Source organism: Eublepharis macularius, chromosome 2 (genome assembly GCF_028583425.1).
Source record: "Eublepharis macularius isolate TG4126 chromosome 2, MPM_Emac_v1.0, whole genome shotgun sequence".
NCBI classification, from domain to species: domain Eukaryota; kingdom Metazoa; phylum Chordata; class Lepidosauria; order Squamata; family Eublepharidae; genus Eublepharis; species Eublepharis macularius.
Window position 1 is genome coordinate 66,323,811 of NC_072791.1, and position 17,251 is coordinate 66,341,061.

General features: G+C 41.6%; 1 protein-coding gene across 1 annotated transcript in view; it reads right to left on the bottom strand.

Moving 5' to 3' along the window:
• Positions 1-17,251, bottom strand: part of EXD1 (exonuclease 3'-5' domain containing 1) — a 63,535-nt gene that overhangs the window by 16,141 nt on the left and 30,143 nt on the right. The window contains exons 8-10 of the mRNA XM_054972057.1: positions 3,232-3,336; positions 2,996-3,076; positions 1,676-1,819 (exon numbers count right to left, since the gene is read on the bottom strand). Of these exons, the coding sequence (XP_054828032.1) occupies positions 1,676-1,819; positions 2,996-3,076; positions 3,232-3,336 (330 nt within the window). The remainder of the gene's footprint in view (positions 1-1,675; positions 1,820-2,995; positions 3,077-3,231; positions 3,337-17,251) is intronic.

A 17,251-nucleotide genomic window follows, 5' to 3' on the forward strand; every position in this document is an offset into this window, starting at 1 on the left:
GAAAAGACAGGGGAGATTACTAGAATGAATCTGCATCTATGTAAAGCCATTGGAAGAGGTCATCCAGAGATATGGGTTGAATTGTCAATAATTTGCAGATGATACTCAGCTCTATCTCACACTTCTAGCAGATCCCAGGAAAGCTGTGGAAACCATGAACAGATGCCTGGAAGCAGTTTTGGAATGGGTGAGACCTAACAAGCTGTAATTTAATCCTGACAAAATGATACTGTTGAGGGGGAAGGTTTGACCCAGGAATGTGGTTATCTCCTGTGCTGGATGAATTTGCGCTCACCCTAAAGGAGAAGGTTCGTAGCTTGGGGGTGCTGCTGGACCTTAGCCTCCTGTTGGATGAGTGGCAGTGGTGCCTTTCACCAGCTCTGGCTGATGACCTAGATGTGGCACTTCCTGGGCAGGAAAATCTTGCCACTGATATGTGCTGTGGAAACATCTAGATTAGATTACTGTAATGTACTCTATATCGGGTTGCCCTTGAAGATTGTCTGGAAGTTGCAATTTGTACAGAATGCTGCAACCAGAGTACTGACTGGAGTGGGTCACAGGGACCATATAACTCTAGTCTTGTTCCACCTACATTGGCTCCCCGTTTGCTTCCAGGCTCAATTCAAGGTGCTAATATTGACTTTTAAAGAACTACACAGCTCGGGACCAGCATACTTTAAAGACTGCCTTCTCACATAAAGGCCTATCCGTATACTATGGTCATCTTTGGAGGCCTTGCTTCAGGTACTCCTGCCATCTGAGGATAGATGAGTGGCAACCCAAGAAAGGCACTGAAATTTTGGAACTACCGCTAAAGGGAGATGTGCCCATTTCCCTCTGTTATTATCTTCATTTTGTTGGGAGTACCCCCTGCAAACTCTTACTGGTCTCCTGCCTGGTTTGTGTGTGTTTGTTTACGTCTGTATGTTTTTATTGTATTCTTATATACATGTTAAAGGTTATTTTAATGTTTTATATATTGATACATGTTGTTCACCACCTTGGGTACCATTTTGGATGGAAAGGCAGCATGTAAATGTTTTCAATAAATAAATAAATAAATAAATGTGGAGGGCTGCAGGCCTAAACAAAGACTTCAAAGTAACAGGAAGCTTTTAGAATCTTGTAACTTGTAAGTTAAAGAGCCTGCCTTAGAATAAGATCAGCTAGGGCATATACAGAGTGATAGACAGAAGAACTGTAGGTTTATACCTCTCTTTTGGGATCCCTTGCTCAACTGTTGCTGCACCAAGAGTATGCATGTGAACATTTTCTGCTTAATAAATGCATTATAACTTTTAATGCTGGTAGCACCACAAAGACTTCCACCACTCAAACATGCTATTTAAATGGACACCAGGAGAACTGGGTATTGTATTGGCAAATTGCTAATCCCCCAGGGATGCACAAGTGCAATAGGCAGTCCTCATGGTAACCAGATGCTGAGTAGCAGAAAACTCAGTCATAAGCCTTAGAATGGAAATGCAAAGAAGGTGAACAGCATGTTGCCAGGCAGCAGTCTGCATGACTACTGGTTCGCTCATGCCTCAAAGGGCAAGGCGAAGCAGTGCCTGAGGGTCAGTGGGACTGTTCTACCACACAGTTACAGAAGAATATATTCAGATTAAATTTCCTTTAAAAGGATAAGGTAATGCCATCCCAACAGACTCACCTCCACTGCATGCTGCCTTTGTGCCATGAAAGAGAGACGTTTGTAAGGCATCTCCAAGTGTTGCATCAGGCATTCTTGTAGAGTGCATATGCGGTGTGGAAGGAAACCACCTGTTTCCATTGAAAAGTACAAGACATCAGCAACCTATGGAAAGGAAGCATAGGTAAGAAATGTCATGGACACAGTTTGATAGCCAGAAGGATACATGATGTTACAGAGCATGGTGGATTACTGTGCTGTCACCAAGCCAAAATGTTGTGCCAGTTTGGTGTAGTGGTTAAGAGTGCAGGACACTAATCTGGAGAACCAGGTTTGATTCCCCACTCCTCCACTTGTAGCCAGCTCAGTGACCTTGGGTCAGTCACAGCTTCTAGGAGCTCTCTCAGCCCCACCCACCTCACAGGGTGATTGTTGTTGTGGGGATAATGATAACATACTTTGTAAACCGCTCTGAGTAGGTGTTAAGTCATCCTGAAGGGCGGTATATAAATCAAATGTTGTTGTTGTTGTTGTTATACAATCAGGTATTGCTTATATTTTTTGAGTATATATATCTTCTAGATATTTTATTAAATCTAGTAATTGACTTTTTCGAGGAAACTGAATGTTAACAAATCAATGTTTAATGGTATGATGGAAAGACATGACCAGCAGAAAATAGAGGGTGTAAAACTGTTCTGGTCAGGCTCCATGAACAAGCACAAGAAAGTCTTCAAGGCACAACATGAAATGTTTTTGGTTTATACCTGTACATTATTAGACCTCATGCTAATTTTATGGAGAAATGGTTTCCATTTTTTGAATATCTGGAATATAACAGCTCTGTGCCCGGCCTAAAAAATTTTCATACATATGCAAATATATAAGATACCTCTTAGTTTCATAGAATATCTGGTGTACTTTGTAAGAATTCCCTCTCTTTACTAGATCAACTATAATTCCTTATATTGTAATAAGCATCACTTAGTATAATTACTACTCATTATTAACATAGACTTCTTGTGAGTTATAAATCTTTGTATATTTAATTGTTACTTATTACTTGCTTTGACTTTATGCATGTTTTTAAATTTTGTGTGCTTATTGTTTAACAGTTTATAGTTGTGTTTTACAGTTTTAATAAAATTTTATTTAAAAAAAAAACCCTCATGCTGGTTTCCAAGACCATGAGGTCTTGGAAACCAAAATAGATTTCTCAGGAATCTTAATTCAGATGAGTATTCAGATTCTCTGGAAGGCTGCATGCATTAAGAGCAAGGTTCTTCAAGATAAGACATTTCTTTATGAAAGCTTGATTTCACAAACCACCCAGTCAGCTACCTGTGTATCAAAGACATTAGACAGCATAATTCCATACTGATGAGCAAGGCAATCAGAAAGCCACCGGCAGTCATGGATAACCTATGTAACAGAGAAAGAAGCAACCTTGATTTTACTAGAACAGGAAAGGAGGTTAAAGTATAAATATACACTGTCACTTTCTTGTTGCAATGTTAAGACTATCCCACATTTTCCCTGTACGTGCTGTGAAATATTCTCACAAGCAAAATACGCACTTTCAAAATGTTCCGATCTTCCAGTACCATTTGGAGGCCATTCTTGAATACTCGAGCTCCCAGAAGAAAAATGTCAAATAAGAAAACATGACTCCTTGTTGCTACCTATGATAAGTATGTGTGCAAACAGAAATAAAAATTAGTGTACTATTACCCAAATATAAGCACTGCAATATTTTCCAAAATACTTAACCTTGATGACTGATTCAAAATATAATACATAGTAAAAAGCACCAAGATTAACTTTCTGATCTGAGCAGAAAAATGACAAGAGAAAGAACTGCTTAATTTTTAGTCTTTCCACTATCTGTCCACCCCAAACAGCCATCCTAATGTTACTTTTCTTCAAACACAGCAAAGATACAGGGATTCATATAATGGCCAGTAAAGCAATCGAGTAGTTCAGCACACAACTACCAAACAAAAACATCTATTTCTCACTTTCCCTGACAATATAACAACACAAATGAAAGACAAGAAATTCACTCACCTCAGTGTTTGGGAACTAGATTGTTCCACAAGACTTCCTTTACAATTAATCAAATTGGATTTTGAAAAACAGAAACTTTTTTTGTATGAGCATTCCTTCTAATAAAAAAAAATCTAGCTATATATTAGCATTTTCAGCTTTAAGGTTTTCCCTCATCAGTCTGGACAGTTGTACGCTATTCCACATTCTGATGAAGTACCCAAAACCACCCCAAGGCTCCTTTTCATTTCTTTAGAATAGTTCCCAGTGCTCAGGAATTCATTCTGCCACAGTTTCTGTCAGTTGGGAAGCTTGCCCGAGCATACCCGGATCCTCTTTTCCTTCCCCAAGCTTAAGAAAAAGGATTTCCCCCTTATCCTATTCAATGTGAGGTCCTATAACTGAAGCCAGAATCTTATCCCCACTTATACTCAGTACGCTAATCTGCTGCATTCTGCCCTGCTGTGTGCTCAGAGTTCAGCATGCTTACTGCGCTAGTTTATGCACACACTGCATAACGAATGTGGACGTTTGGAATACTTGTAGTTCAGAGTGGGCATTCTAGCATTTAGTGCTACTTCTGAATGCCCCTTATCATTATCATAGCAGGGACACAATCATTATATCTTATATATTAATAGTCAAGTGGCCCTGATCTGAGGATATATAAATCCGGAGACTGGAGCCATGAACAGTCAAGACAGATCTTCTAACACACCTGAAAAATGCCCCAGGTTTGCAGAAAAATCTGAAATCTTAGAAAAAATCCCAAATCATAAAAAGGAGTACCTGTAACTTTAACCAGATGCCTTCAGTGGCTGTTGCTAGACAGTTTAACCAGTATTCCAAGCTTGCTTTCTGTCAGGAAAAAGCAGGGAGAGGGACAGGGCCTTTTCCAGGGCTGCTTTGGCCTTTGAGGGGATGACTCATTAGGGGTCAGGCCCAGAAGCAACCACAGGATGACTTGATACAACATGACTTGCAAGTCTGGCTGCTTGCTACTGTTCAAGAGCAGCCCCCCCACACACACACATAAGCAAGTGTAGTGTAGTGGTTATGAGTTTCACAGTAGGATGTGGGAAACTGAGGTTCAAATCAACACTCTGCTGTGGAAGTTCATTGGGTGACTTTGATTCATTCACATAGTCTCAGCCAAACCTCCCCGTCAGGGTTGTTGTGAGGACAGTATGGAGATAAGTAGAATGATGTAAGCTTCTTTGGGTTCCCACTGTTGAGAAAGGCTGTATATAAATGAAGTAAACTAAGAAATATAGATGAAGATGGAGAGGCAGATAAAAGGTCTTTTAGCTGGTTTGAAGGACAGAAGGATGTAGGGACAATGATAAAAGGTTCAGCCTGCAAACACTTATGGCATAATAAAACAGTGTTGCACTTACCTGTAACTGTTGTACATTGAGACTCTTCTGTGTAGGCACACAAGGGACTGTGCATGCACAGGCCAGCTGTGGCGAAGAGATTTCTAGTTTTAAGATGCTGTAGAAAGGGCACCTCCCTTCCCTGTGCAGGTATGCCTGCACAGAATAGACTGGATGAACAACAGTTACAGGTAAGTGCAACATGGTTTTCATTGTCATCTCTTCCTGTGCAGTCCCACATGGGAGATTAACAAACTACTCACCATAAGAGGTGGGCATTCTGTCAACTGAATAATGAATGTAGAACTGCCATTACCACAGCTGATTCCTGTCTGGAGTTCATATCCACTGAGTAGTGCCTTACAAAGGTATCAGCTAAAGACCAGGTCACTGACTGGCAGATCTCACATAGTGGGATGCCTCTTAAGAAGACTGCAGATGAAGCTTGAGCTCTGGTGGACTGGTTTTGATTACAACAGGGTAGGAGACACCAGACTGTTTGTATGGGAGCTTAATGGTCAAAACTATCCACTAGGAGAGCGTTTAGCCCGAGTCTAGGTGCCCTTTGAAGGGGCCTGAATAACAAACAAAAAGTCCTTTGGACTTGCGAAAACTCTTAGTCCTGTCTAAGTATAACAGTAAAGCTCTGTGGACGTCCAGCATGTATAGGGTTCTTTCAGAATCCGTAGATGGAGTTGGAAGAATCACTGGCAAAATAATCCCTGGGACAAATGGAACTTAGATACTATTTCAGGGAGAAGCTCTATACCAGTATGAAGCACTGCTTTCTCTCCAAAAAACTGGGTAAACGTGTGTGTGTGTCTACCTGTAAAGCTGTTAGCTCCATGACTCTCCTGGCAGAAGTGACTGCTACCAGGAAACTGAGGGCCAAGCTAGTCCAAGTGGAGCGCAAGTGAACAGGGAGGAATGCATGTGAGTCTGTTCACTTGCCATTCAAGTGTCATTCGTCACTTGTAGCTTGGCCCTGACTTTCCCTGCTACTAACGCTAGAGGGCAGGAAGCTATGGGTTTGAAAGGAAGAAGCATGAGTCTTGCTAGCACCAAGGATAGGCTTCATTGAGGCACTGGTATGTGCCTTGGGGGAAAGGTGTGGGGTAATCCTTTAAGAAACTGTTTCAATGAATAGCGGGGAAACAGTTTTGTTTTCTACAGGATTGTGGAATGCCAAGATGGCCACAATGTGCACTTTAACAAAGGAAACTGAGAGATCATCTTTGGCAAGGGACAAAAGGTAATCTAGAAGTGGGCAGGAAGAGGGTGATTTTCCTTTTTTTTTAAACAATTTTTTTATTGGATGGGTTGACATACAATTCATTCATATCTTACAAATACATTTCCCCTTTTGTCCCTAGATGCATCCCAACCCCTCCCCCTCCCCCCTTTTCTGTGCAGACACCCGACAGCACTACGGTCCCGTATTTTCTTATCATTTGTGCTATATTGCTTTTCCTTTATCCCTACTAACTAGAGGTAAAATCCTAACTTACCATTACTTAATACAATTCTATAACTATTAATAAGCTATTAAAAAGCCATCAGAACATATTTCTTTTGCTCATATACATTTCTTCAAACCATTCATTTATCATTCTCATTTTTTTAATCTAAATACATTTAGCTTAATATTTTCCCAAATAACACTATAGATTAAAATTAACAATTTAACCTTTCTCTTATTTCCTTCTACAATTATATGTAGATTTGCTTAGTATCAATTTGCATAGTTAACTTTCCATTACATTTCCCAATTTTTCCATTTGCCTTAATTTGCTAATTTCTTCATTTAGCTCACGACATTTCATTTGCATCATACATCCCAATTCTACAAATAGACAAATAATTAAAAAAAAACTATTAACAATTTTGCCTTCCTCTTAATTCCTTCTACCATTTTATATATAAATGTATTTAATATCAATTACCTAGTTAACTATACATTACATTTCCCTTATTCACTTTAACCTAATTTACTAATTCTTCAATTGACTTTTAACCTTAAAAACCCCATACATCCCACTTCTAAGAAATGAAAAATAAACTCTTCAGACTTTAAACTGTGGCCTTAGTCTTTTAAGTAACTCCCACTTGTAACTTGATTCTTGTATTCGTATTGCTTTTCTCGGCTTTCTTCTTCACTTGAATTCTTCTATCACTTGGTAGCTTCTTCCACTTGAAGTAACTGGGGATGGCTCTCTCTTTCATGCTTGTTGTTAATCCTTGCACTTGATTCTTTAGAAATGCTGATACGTCTTCATTCAGATCTTCTTGCAAGTACTGCTCCGTTTCTCCTCGCCCCTCGCGTTTTTGTTGTTTACATCCTGCTGTTTTGTAATCAATTTCTGCCGCCTGCTCCTCTCCTTGAGTTGTCTGCCTAGTTGCTTGCTCTTCATCTTTCAATTCCACAACTGTTTTAAATATATCCTTAGTGCTTTTAATTAAACTTTCTTTCATTTCCCGAATAAGTTGTATCAACTCTTTATGTCCCTCTGCAATTTTTTCTCCCAACGATTTTATAGCTGATCGCATAGCAGCCTGCCATTTCTTATCCACTCTCTTCAAATTTACGCTAGATTTCTCCCCCCGACATCTTCTTTATCTTTTGCTTTAAATATTCGTATTATTTTAATCTCACCAGATATCGGGTGGAGAGTCTCTATGGCAACTTTAAGGTAGTTCAAAGTGATGAATATCCCCTTCCTCTTGCCTTCTCGCTGCTATATCTCACGTTGCTTCTTCAGGGACTTCTTTGCTGCTTTACTTCCTTCTTCCTGTTTCCCAAATCAAGCCTCTCTAGGCAGTTCCGCTCAATGTTCTTCTTGCTCCGTTCTCTCGCGATGTTTACTCAGCCATTTCTCCACCTCCTCCCCTTTTCTCACAGCCAGCTATCTCTCTCCAAACCGCAAGTATGCATAAACAAAAGTTATTTTCTCTTCTTTTACGCTTTATAATCCTTCAAATTTCAAATCTTCCTTCAAGATGTCTTGTTCCGATCTTATTTTATCATCTCAGTCCACAATTTTCATTTTTAGTAAAGATTTTCCTTCTCTTTTTAAATCCGAAAGCCAAATAAAGTTCTTTTACCTCGATTTGTTCCGTTTGGGTCTTTCGTGCTGCCTCAATCGTTACCCATTAGCCAAATCTGGTTCTGAAGCTTGGGTCCTGGCGGGCTTATGCCGAACAACGACTCAAAGAGTGCTGCAGAGATGTTAGCTCGTCCTTCTTCGACAATACCTCAAAGCGGTGTGGGAGATCCATCATCCTGGACCCTCCCCCCCGCTGAGATCTCGCTGTCTCTGGAACTTGTAGCGTTCTGGCTCCTCTCCTGCCTGGAGAGAAGTGGCAGCCGGTGATCTGAGCACCTGGCCTGTCCAAAACAGTCACTCTTGACGGTCCAGCTCCCTGGACCACTTCAGCCCACCATTAGCCAAACCGGAAGTCTCCTTAACAAAGGAAACTGAGAGATCATCTTCGGCAAGGGACAAAAGGTAATCTAGAAGTGGGCAGGAAGAGGGTGATTTTCCTTTACTTCTCATCCACAATGAAAACTTTTCCCATTTATGGCCATATGAGGTGCGCAAGGAGCCTTTGCGTGCATTGAGCATTGAAACTTGCTGGAGTTCCAGTTTCCGGAGCTAGTTTGACTGATGCTCTTAGGCTGTGCTCTGCATTAAGGAGTTTTATTTTTTATAATGTTAGTTTCACTTGTTCTTGTTATCTTTTTTCCTGTTCACTAGAAGTCTATTTAGATGCTTCTTTCGTTTTGTTTTGTCTTTCACATTTTAGTTTGACTACTTTTGTGTGGGGAATGTTATCGGCAGATAGCCTGTCCCTGTTTCTCACTCCTTATTAGCTCTAACTATGTTGGGGGTGGGAGGGGGGATGGAATGCTTTAAGCAGTTCTATAGGGTTGGGGTTTTTTTGGTATTACTTGCTGCACCTCGTAGGAGAAATACTAACTGTGGGATTGATTAACCAAGTTGTGAGTCTTCATTTTGTCATGTCATGGTGAAGAATCCTGTCTTTATGAAGGAGGCCTGACTCTGGCAAGAAGTGGATGTACCAATTCCCTGCCATCTCTAAGAGGGTTGGGAACCATTCCTGGTGGGGCCAGCAGGGTATGACTATTATGCAGTGCATCCCATAATACCAAATCCTGTTTAAGACCCTGGGAATGACTGAAACAAGGAGGAAGGCCTAAAACAAATATCCCTGTCCATGGGATTTGGAAAGCGTTCCCAAGGGAAATGGGGTCGCTTCCCACCAGGTAACAAAAGGATTCAGCCTTGGTATTTACTGAAGTAGCAAAAAGGTTCACAACTGGAAATCCCCGTTTCTGGAAAACCAGTACAATGTGCTTTTCTGACAGGGCACACTCGTGGTGTGGTAAGAGGGTTCTGCTGAGTGTATCTGCTCTTTGGTTCTCTTTGCCTGCTACGTGAACCACCTAGAGAGACACATTGTTGTGGATCGCCCATTCGCCCAGGGCCATGGCTTCGAAGCAGAGTGTGAGTCAGGCTGTTCCCCCTTGTTTGTTTAGATAATGGAGGGCAGTCATGTTGTCTGTGGGGACCTGAACCCTCTTGTTGCACACCAGATCTGTAAAAGAAGTAAGGGCATGACAAATGGCTCTTAATTCCAGCACACTTACACGCAACTGGAACTCATATGGAGCCCATATGCCTTGTACTGAACTCACATGGAGCCCATACGCCTTGCAACTGGAACTCATATGGAGCCCGTACGCCTTGTACTGAAGAGACAGTTTGGTGTAGTGGTTAAGAGCGCGGGACTCTAATCTGGAGAGCCAGGTGTGATTCCCACTCCTCCACTTGAAGCCAGCTGGGTGACCTTGGGCTAGTCACAGTTCTCTGGAGCTCTCTCAGCCCTTCCCACCTCACAGGTGTATGTTGTGGGTATAATAATGACATACTTTGTAAACTGCTCTGAGTGGGCATTAAGTTGTCCTGAAGGGTGGTATATAAATCTAATATTGTTATTATTATTATTATTCACAGTGGGGCCCCCCACCCCTGTAGTGAGGCATTGGTCGTGACAGACATATCAAGTAAGCATCCCAAAGGGACTACCTCTGGCTAGGTTATCCATGTTATTCCATCAGGTTAGGGACCTGATAATCATTCTGGGTATAGAAAACTGAAGTTCTGCGAATGCATTGGGGCTATATTTCTAGACAAAACAAATCTGCAGTTGGCTCATATGGAGATGTGCAAAGGGGATTACTATGGTCATGGAGGCCATTAGCACTAAGAGCTTCTGTATTATGAAAGCAGATTAGTAGCGCACTGTAGAGAAGTAACACACCATGGAATGTAGAGAAGTAACCCACTCCTCTGCGAGAAAACATCTACCAGCTATGGAATCCACCCGGGCACTCTCAATGGCATCTTTGGTAAGAAGCTCATCAACTGCTTGCTGCAGTTCTGCAGGGCAAGCTGTAGCAGTGCTAGGTGGTTTGGTCATAGGAGGTAACTCCTTGAAATGTAAGCAGTACCCCCACTGAATAATCTCCAGGACCCAAGAGTCAGTGGTGTTGCTTACCAACATATGGTGGAATGGCGCCAATTTGTCCCTAAACATGAAGGTGCTTCCTGGATGCAAAACTGTTAGTCAGAATGGGGCGGTAGGGCCTTGCTGTGTAGCTTTAGGCTGCTGCTGGGCATGCCTTAGCCTTGATTTGGAGGATGACTTGCCACTCTGAAATCTAGAGGTACAGTAGGGCCCGGACAATTGGTATTAATATGGTGAATATCTAGCGAGATGGTATTGGTGGTGGTGCTGTTGTTGGCCTTGGTACCTGTACCTTGAGGCCTGCTGCTGCTGCTACTGGGATGGAGCAATGACACCCAGGGATCTGGCTGTTTGATGGTTCTTTTTCATCTGTGATAGTAATTCATCTGTCTTTTCAGAAAAAGAGGAGATGGCCTTTAATAGGAAAATCTTTGATCTTGGCTCTCTTTTGTTGCACCAAAGTCATGGATCTCACCCACATGTGGCATCATGGCATGATAGTGGATGCCATTCACCTGACTGAACAAGCCACTGAGCGTTTCCCCGCAGATATCTTTTATTTTGCAAGGCAGAAGGCTTAACCTTGAAGAACCTTGGCCAAGGTTCAATAGTCTTCTGGGAGGTGTTGGAGGTATGCAGAAAAACACTCCTGGGGGAGAGATAATCAACTGGTAGCTGGCAATCCACAAATTAAGGGCTGCTGCTGAGTAGACCTTCCTCCTCATGGCATCAAGCTTCCGGCCTTATCTGCTGGTGCCAACTGGTGCCATACCTATATCGAGTCTGCACCTCCTCAGCTGCCAGTGATGATGGGGGTGGGTTAGTAAACAAGAAGCTGCAGTCTTGCTGCTTCAATTTATACAGCTGGTTGATCTTTTTAGAGGTAGTGGGAATTGAAGCAGGCTTCTTTTATACCCCTTTTGCTATGTCAGACAAGTCCTCTACTGAAGGAAAGGCCACAGTGGCTGGAATGTCAGAGTAAAAGGCTTGCAGAAACTTACTCTTGAGTTTAGGTATTGAGGATGAAAGATCAAGCTCCAGAGCTCTGGCCCATCCTAGTCATTAGCACTGCAAACAGGCAGTAATCATCTGTGGGTAAGATAGATATAGATTCTCCTACTGATTTCTCCTACTGATTTCTTCACATTGGCTTTCAATGTGAAGCACTGGTAATGCTTACACTCAGCCACATTATGCAACTCGCCTAGGTAGAGTAAGCATAAATTGTGCATGTCAGTGTGGGGCATTTTCGTCATGCACTGTGAGCATGTTTTAAAGAATTATTTTTGAGATCTGCTGCATGATGAATCAGATAAAAAGGAGGAGTCTTCCAAGGGCAAACAGGGCTGCCAACAGAAGGAACCTCCCCCAACGGCGATGAAAAAGAAACTGAGGGAATGGGCAGGTGGCTCTCCTTTAGGCGTGCAGTATTTTGGCAGGAATGGAGGGGAGGCGCCCTTTCTACAGGATCTTAAAGCTAGAAACCTCTTCACCATGACTGCCCTGCACAGGAAGAGATGATGAAATATCTGTTTTTCAGATGCCACAAGACTTTTTTGCTATCCCTCTAGAATATATATGTTTACATGCAATACAGGCATTAAACACAATAGAATTAGGGATAAGAGAGGGAGTGATGCCCAGCCAAGGGGACCCGGCTAGAGAACCCACCAGAAATCACTCCAGCTACACACATAACCTAGACTTTGTGAATCCCCTGATATCAGCAGCAACTGTGCACAGTAGGAGTAAAGGGGAAAGATTCCATTATGAATCTCAACAGCCCCCAGGTACTTCCAAGCAGATAATAGAGGAAGCAGCCTACCTTAATTGGGTCTACCAGAGGTTCTTGGATACACACCTTAACGCGGTGAGCGGGTTTGAGTGTGTCAGTGAAGCTGAGAGCAACACCACCAGGAGCACAGGCTTGGTCAAGAGTCTAAACTTCTGGAAGAGTCACTCAAGGTGGAATGGTCAAAGCTGAAATACCAGACTAAGATCTATCCACCCCCTTCAAGAATCAACGGTCAAATCAGCAGAAGAGAACTGAACGTTCCAATAGTGATGGGAGTAGAAGAATCCTTGAAGGTGAACTACTGGGCAGCAGCAGTAGTGGAAGGTAACACTGGCGGAGGATCTCTCACACAATGGCAGTGTCACTTCAACTAACCCTGATTAGTACTGCGAAGTGGAAGAAGGCAATGGTAAACCACTTCTGATAATCTCTTACCTTGAAAACCCTATGATGAGACAGTCCAAAATGAAAAAAGATATAGTGTTGGAAGACAGGACCCCCAGGTCAGACGGCACTCAATTGGCTACTGGGGAAGAGCCAAGGACAAGTATGAATAACACTATTCTTAATGATGGGACTGGATTAAAGCCGACAGGACATCCAGTTGCGGATGTGAATAGATGCAAAAGGAATGTCCAAAGCTGTGCAACACACATAATAGGAACATGGAACGTGAGAAGTATGAAAACCGGTAAGCTAGAAATTGTAAAACAAGAAATGGAACGTTTAAACATTGCAGTCCTGGGTGTGAGTGAACTAATGTGGACCGACTCAGGACATTTTCAGTCAGAAAATCACAGTGTTTTACTGTGGATATGAGCTCAAAAGAAACGGTGTTGCTCTAATAGTGAGGCGAGACATAGCACAAGCAGTCAAGAGCTACAACGCAAAGTCTGACCGAGTAATATCAATCAGACTTCAGGGAAAGCCTGTTAACATAACCATCATTCAAGTTTATGCTCCAACTACGGCTGTTAAAGAGGAAGAAATAGAAAACTTTTATGCAAGTGTCCAAGAAGAAATTGACCACACACCTAAACAAGATATGCTGATAATCATAGGCGACTGGAATGCAAAAGTAGGCGATAAAACAGAATCAAGCATAGTTGGAAAATTTGGATTAGGATCACGAAATAAAGCAGGAGAGCAGCTCATAGAATTTTGTGAAGCCAACAACCTGTTCATTGCTAATACATGCTTCAGGCTACCAAAAAGACGATTGTATACGTGGAAATCACCGGGTGACCAATACAGGAACCAAATAGATTATATAATTGGAAGCAGTAGATGGAGAAGCTCTATTCTTTCAGCTAAAACAAGACCAGGAGCTGATTGCAATACAGATCATGAGTTGTTAATATCAAAAATTAGAATAAAGCTGAAGAGAAACACTAAAAGAATCATAGTGCCAAAATACAATCTAAATAATATTCCTGAAGAATTTAAAGACCAGGTAAGGAACAGATTTGCAATACTAAGTTTAGTTGATTGTGAGCCAGAAGAATTATGGGCTGAAACTAGAGATATTATCGTGCAAAGACTATCCCTGTAGCCAAAAGAAAGGAGAAGCCTAAATGGATGTCTGAGGAAACTCTTAAAATTGCTAAAGATAGACGAGAAGCAAAAACAAAAGGCAACAGAAATAGGGTCATAACTCTAAATGCAGCTTTTCAGCAACTTGCACGCAGAGACAAAGAAATCTATTATAATAACCAGTGCAAAGAAACAGAACAGAATAACAAAAAAGGAAGAACGAGAGATTTGTTCCAAAAGATCTAAGAAATCAAAGGAAAATTCAAGCCACCGCATGGAATGCTAAAAGATCAACATGGAAATACAGTATCTGATCAGGACAAAATAAAGGAAAGATGGAAACAATACACTGAAGAAATATACAAAAGAGATGGAAGGATGGCAGATACTTTTGACGAAGAATCTTTTGATGAAGAACCAGAAATCCTAGAAAGTGAGGTAAAAGATGCACTCAAAGCAATTGAGAGAAACAAAGCACCTGGAGTAGATGGAATACCAACAGAGTTATTTCAAGCCACAGAAATGGAGTCCATCAGAATCTTAACAAGAATATGTCAACAAAATGGAAAACTAAACAATGGCCTGGAAACGCTCAGTCTACATTCCAATCCCCAAAAAAGGGGACTCCAAGGAGTGCAGTAACTATTGGACAATAGCGTTAATTTCCCATGCAAGCAAAGTGATGCTCAAAATTATACAGCAAAGATTCTTACCATATATGGAACGAGAAATGCCAGATGTTCAAGCTGGAGTAAGAAAAGGAAGAGGCACCAGAGATCAAATTTACGATGGCTAATGGAACATACCAGGGAATTTCAGAAGAAAATCAGCCTGTGTTTTATAGATTACAGCAAAGCTTTTGACTGCGTAGATCATGAAAAGCTACGGAGAGTCTTAAAAGAAATGGGAGTTCCACAACATCTGATTGTTTTAATATGCAACCTGTACTTTGGACAAGAGGCTACTGTCAGGACAGAATATGGGGAAACAGAATGGTTTCCAATTGGCAAGGGAGTCAGAAAAGGATGCAGATTATCTCCCTACCTGTTCAACCTCTATGCAGAGTATATCATAAGGAAAGCTGGGTTAGATCTAGAAGAAGGTGGAGTGAAAATTGGTAGGAGGAAGATTAACAATTTGAGATATGCAGATGACACCACATTACTAACAGAAAAAAGTGAAGACTTAAAATGTCTTCTGATGAATGTTAAAGGGGAAAGTGCCAAAGCAGGATTACAACTGAACATCAAGAAGACAAAAGTAATGACTACCGAGGAACTACACAATTTTAAAGTTGACAATGAGGAAATTGAAGTTGTTCAAAATTGTCTATTCCTTGGCTCAATCATCAACCAACAGGGAGACTGCAATGAAGAAATCAGAAGAAGATTGAGACTTGGAAGAGCAGCTTTGAAGGAGATAGATAAGATCCTTAAAGATAAAGATGTCTCTCTGGGAACCAAGATCAAGATAATCCAAACTATGGTATTCCCCACTGCCATGTATGGATGTGAAAGTTGGACAGTAAAGAAAGCCGACAGGAAAAAAAATTGATTCATTTGAAATGTGGTGCTGGAGGAGAGTTTTGCAGATACCATGGACAGCCAAAAAGACAAATAAGTGGGTACTAGATCAAATCAAGCCTGAATTCTCCTTAGAAGCTTAAATGACAAGACTAAAGCTATCGTACTTTGGTCACATCACGAGAAGACAAGATTCTCTGGAAAAGTCAATAATGCTAGGAAAAGTAGAAGGCAGCAGGAAAAGAGGAAGACCTAAAATGAGGTGGCTTGACTCAATAAAAGAAGCCACGTCCTCTAGTTTGCAGGATCTGAGTAGGTCTGTTAGAGAGAGAACGTTTTGGAGGTCTTTCATTCACAGGGTCACCATAGGTCGGAAACGACTTGACGGCACATAGCACACACAGAGAGGTTCTCATAGCAGCCTCCTCCTCACTTGAAATTTGGGTGGTTCTATAGAATTAGATTCTGATAGCCTTAATGCAGGGCAGGATGCAGTAGTTAATCAGCCTTATCATAAACCTATCATCTTTCTGGAGATAGCCATCTCTTCACTCCTGGACTTTAGAGGTCCAGTAGCACCTTAAAGACCAACTAGATTTCCCAAGTATGAGCTTTCGAGAGTCAATGCTCCCTTCTTCAGATACCTAAGCTCCTGTTGTTCACTTATCCCTGCCTCATCCTATGGCCAGCACATTCCAAAACATGAACATCTGTACTAGTTGACAGGCCCATCCTGAACACGCTCCTGCTTGTCAGTTAACTTTAAATCACCCAACAGAAATTACACTTTTTGGCCCCAACTCAATCTTGAGCAAGGAGTAACCTGATCTTAGCACCACCAGCATTTTTACAGTATACAAATAGCCCCCAAAGCCCAAACTGGGCCGTTTTTCCTGGTTGTTCAACTATTGCCCCTATGTGACTTGTCACAGGCTCCTTGGGGACACAAGGTTGTCTCTCTCTCTGTGCTCCTCTCTTCTGCTCTCCATATCAGGACTCTACTGGATTTCCACACTCTACAGACAGGTTGTGTGCTCTCATTCTTCCCACCTCCACTTTAGTTTATTGATTAGGTATTAAAGTTTAGCATTTTTACTGTGTGTGTGCTTGCAGGCGTGTTTGCACTCTTATGTGCCTCTCTATTCCTCTGTTCTTTCAGCTTCTCAATAATAAAAAAAAAATTATTCAGTCTTCTGCCTGTTTGTTTTTGGGAATCTCCCTACTTTGATATGAGATGCTGACCAGATCTGAGACCTCAGTAATATATAGGCAGAATCTCATAATTTATCCAGTTACATGTGTCTGTACTTGACACGCTAAGAAGGGGGATGTTCCAATAGTCAAAGGGCAGATGAGGGTAGACTATTTGGGAGGAAGAAAAGGACATGATGTCAAGGTAGGGCGTGGGAAGCAGAACAGAAAAAATTAGGTCATACTGTCCTGTCCTGAAGTGAACTTTTATGTTGGGGATGAAGAAGTCCTTTTTATATTGAAAACTGGCAGTGGGAAACCAAATTTCAAGCATTATTATGGGGAGGGGGGTTGCTAATGGGACAGAAGGTGAGCTTATCTTACTGATTAACGGCTTGATTAGGTTTTCAAGAGGATTCGAATGATGAGGGATATTCCTAAGTGGAATGGAATGTCAAGCTATAGTCCTGCAAACACTGGTTATTCATACTGGCCTGCGTACGGGGGATCCCATCAAACCACAAAATGACTCCTTCAGTGGCGTGTATTACATCTGTCCTATGGGATCCTGGTTGTCTTATTA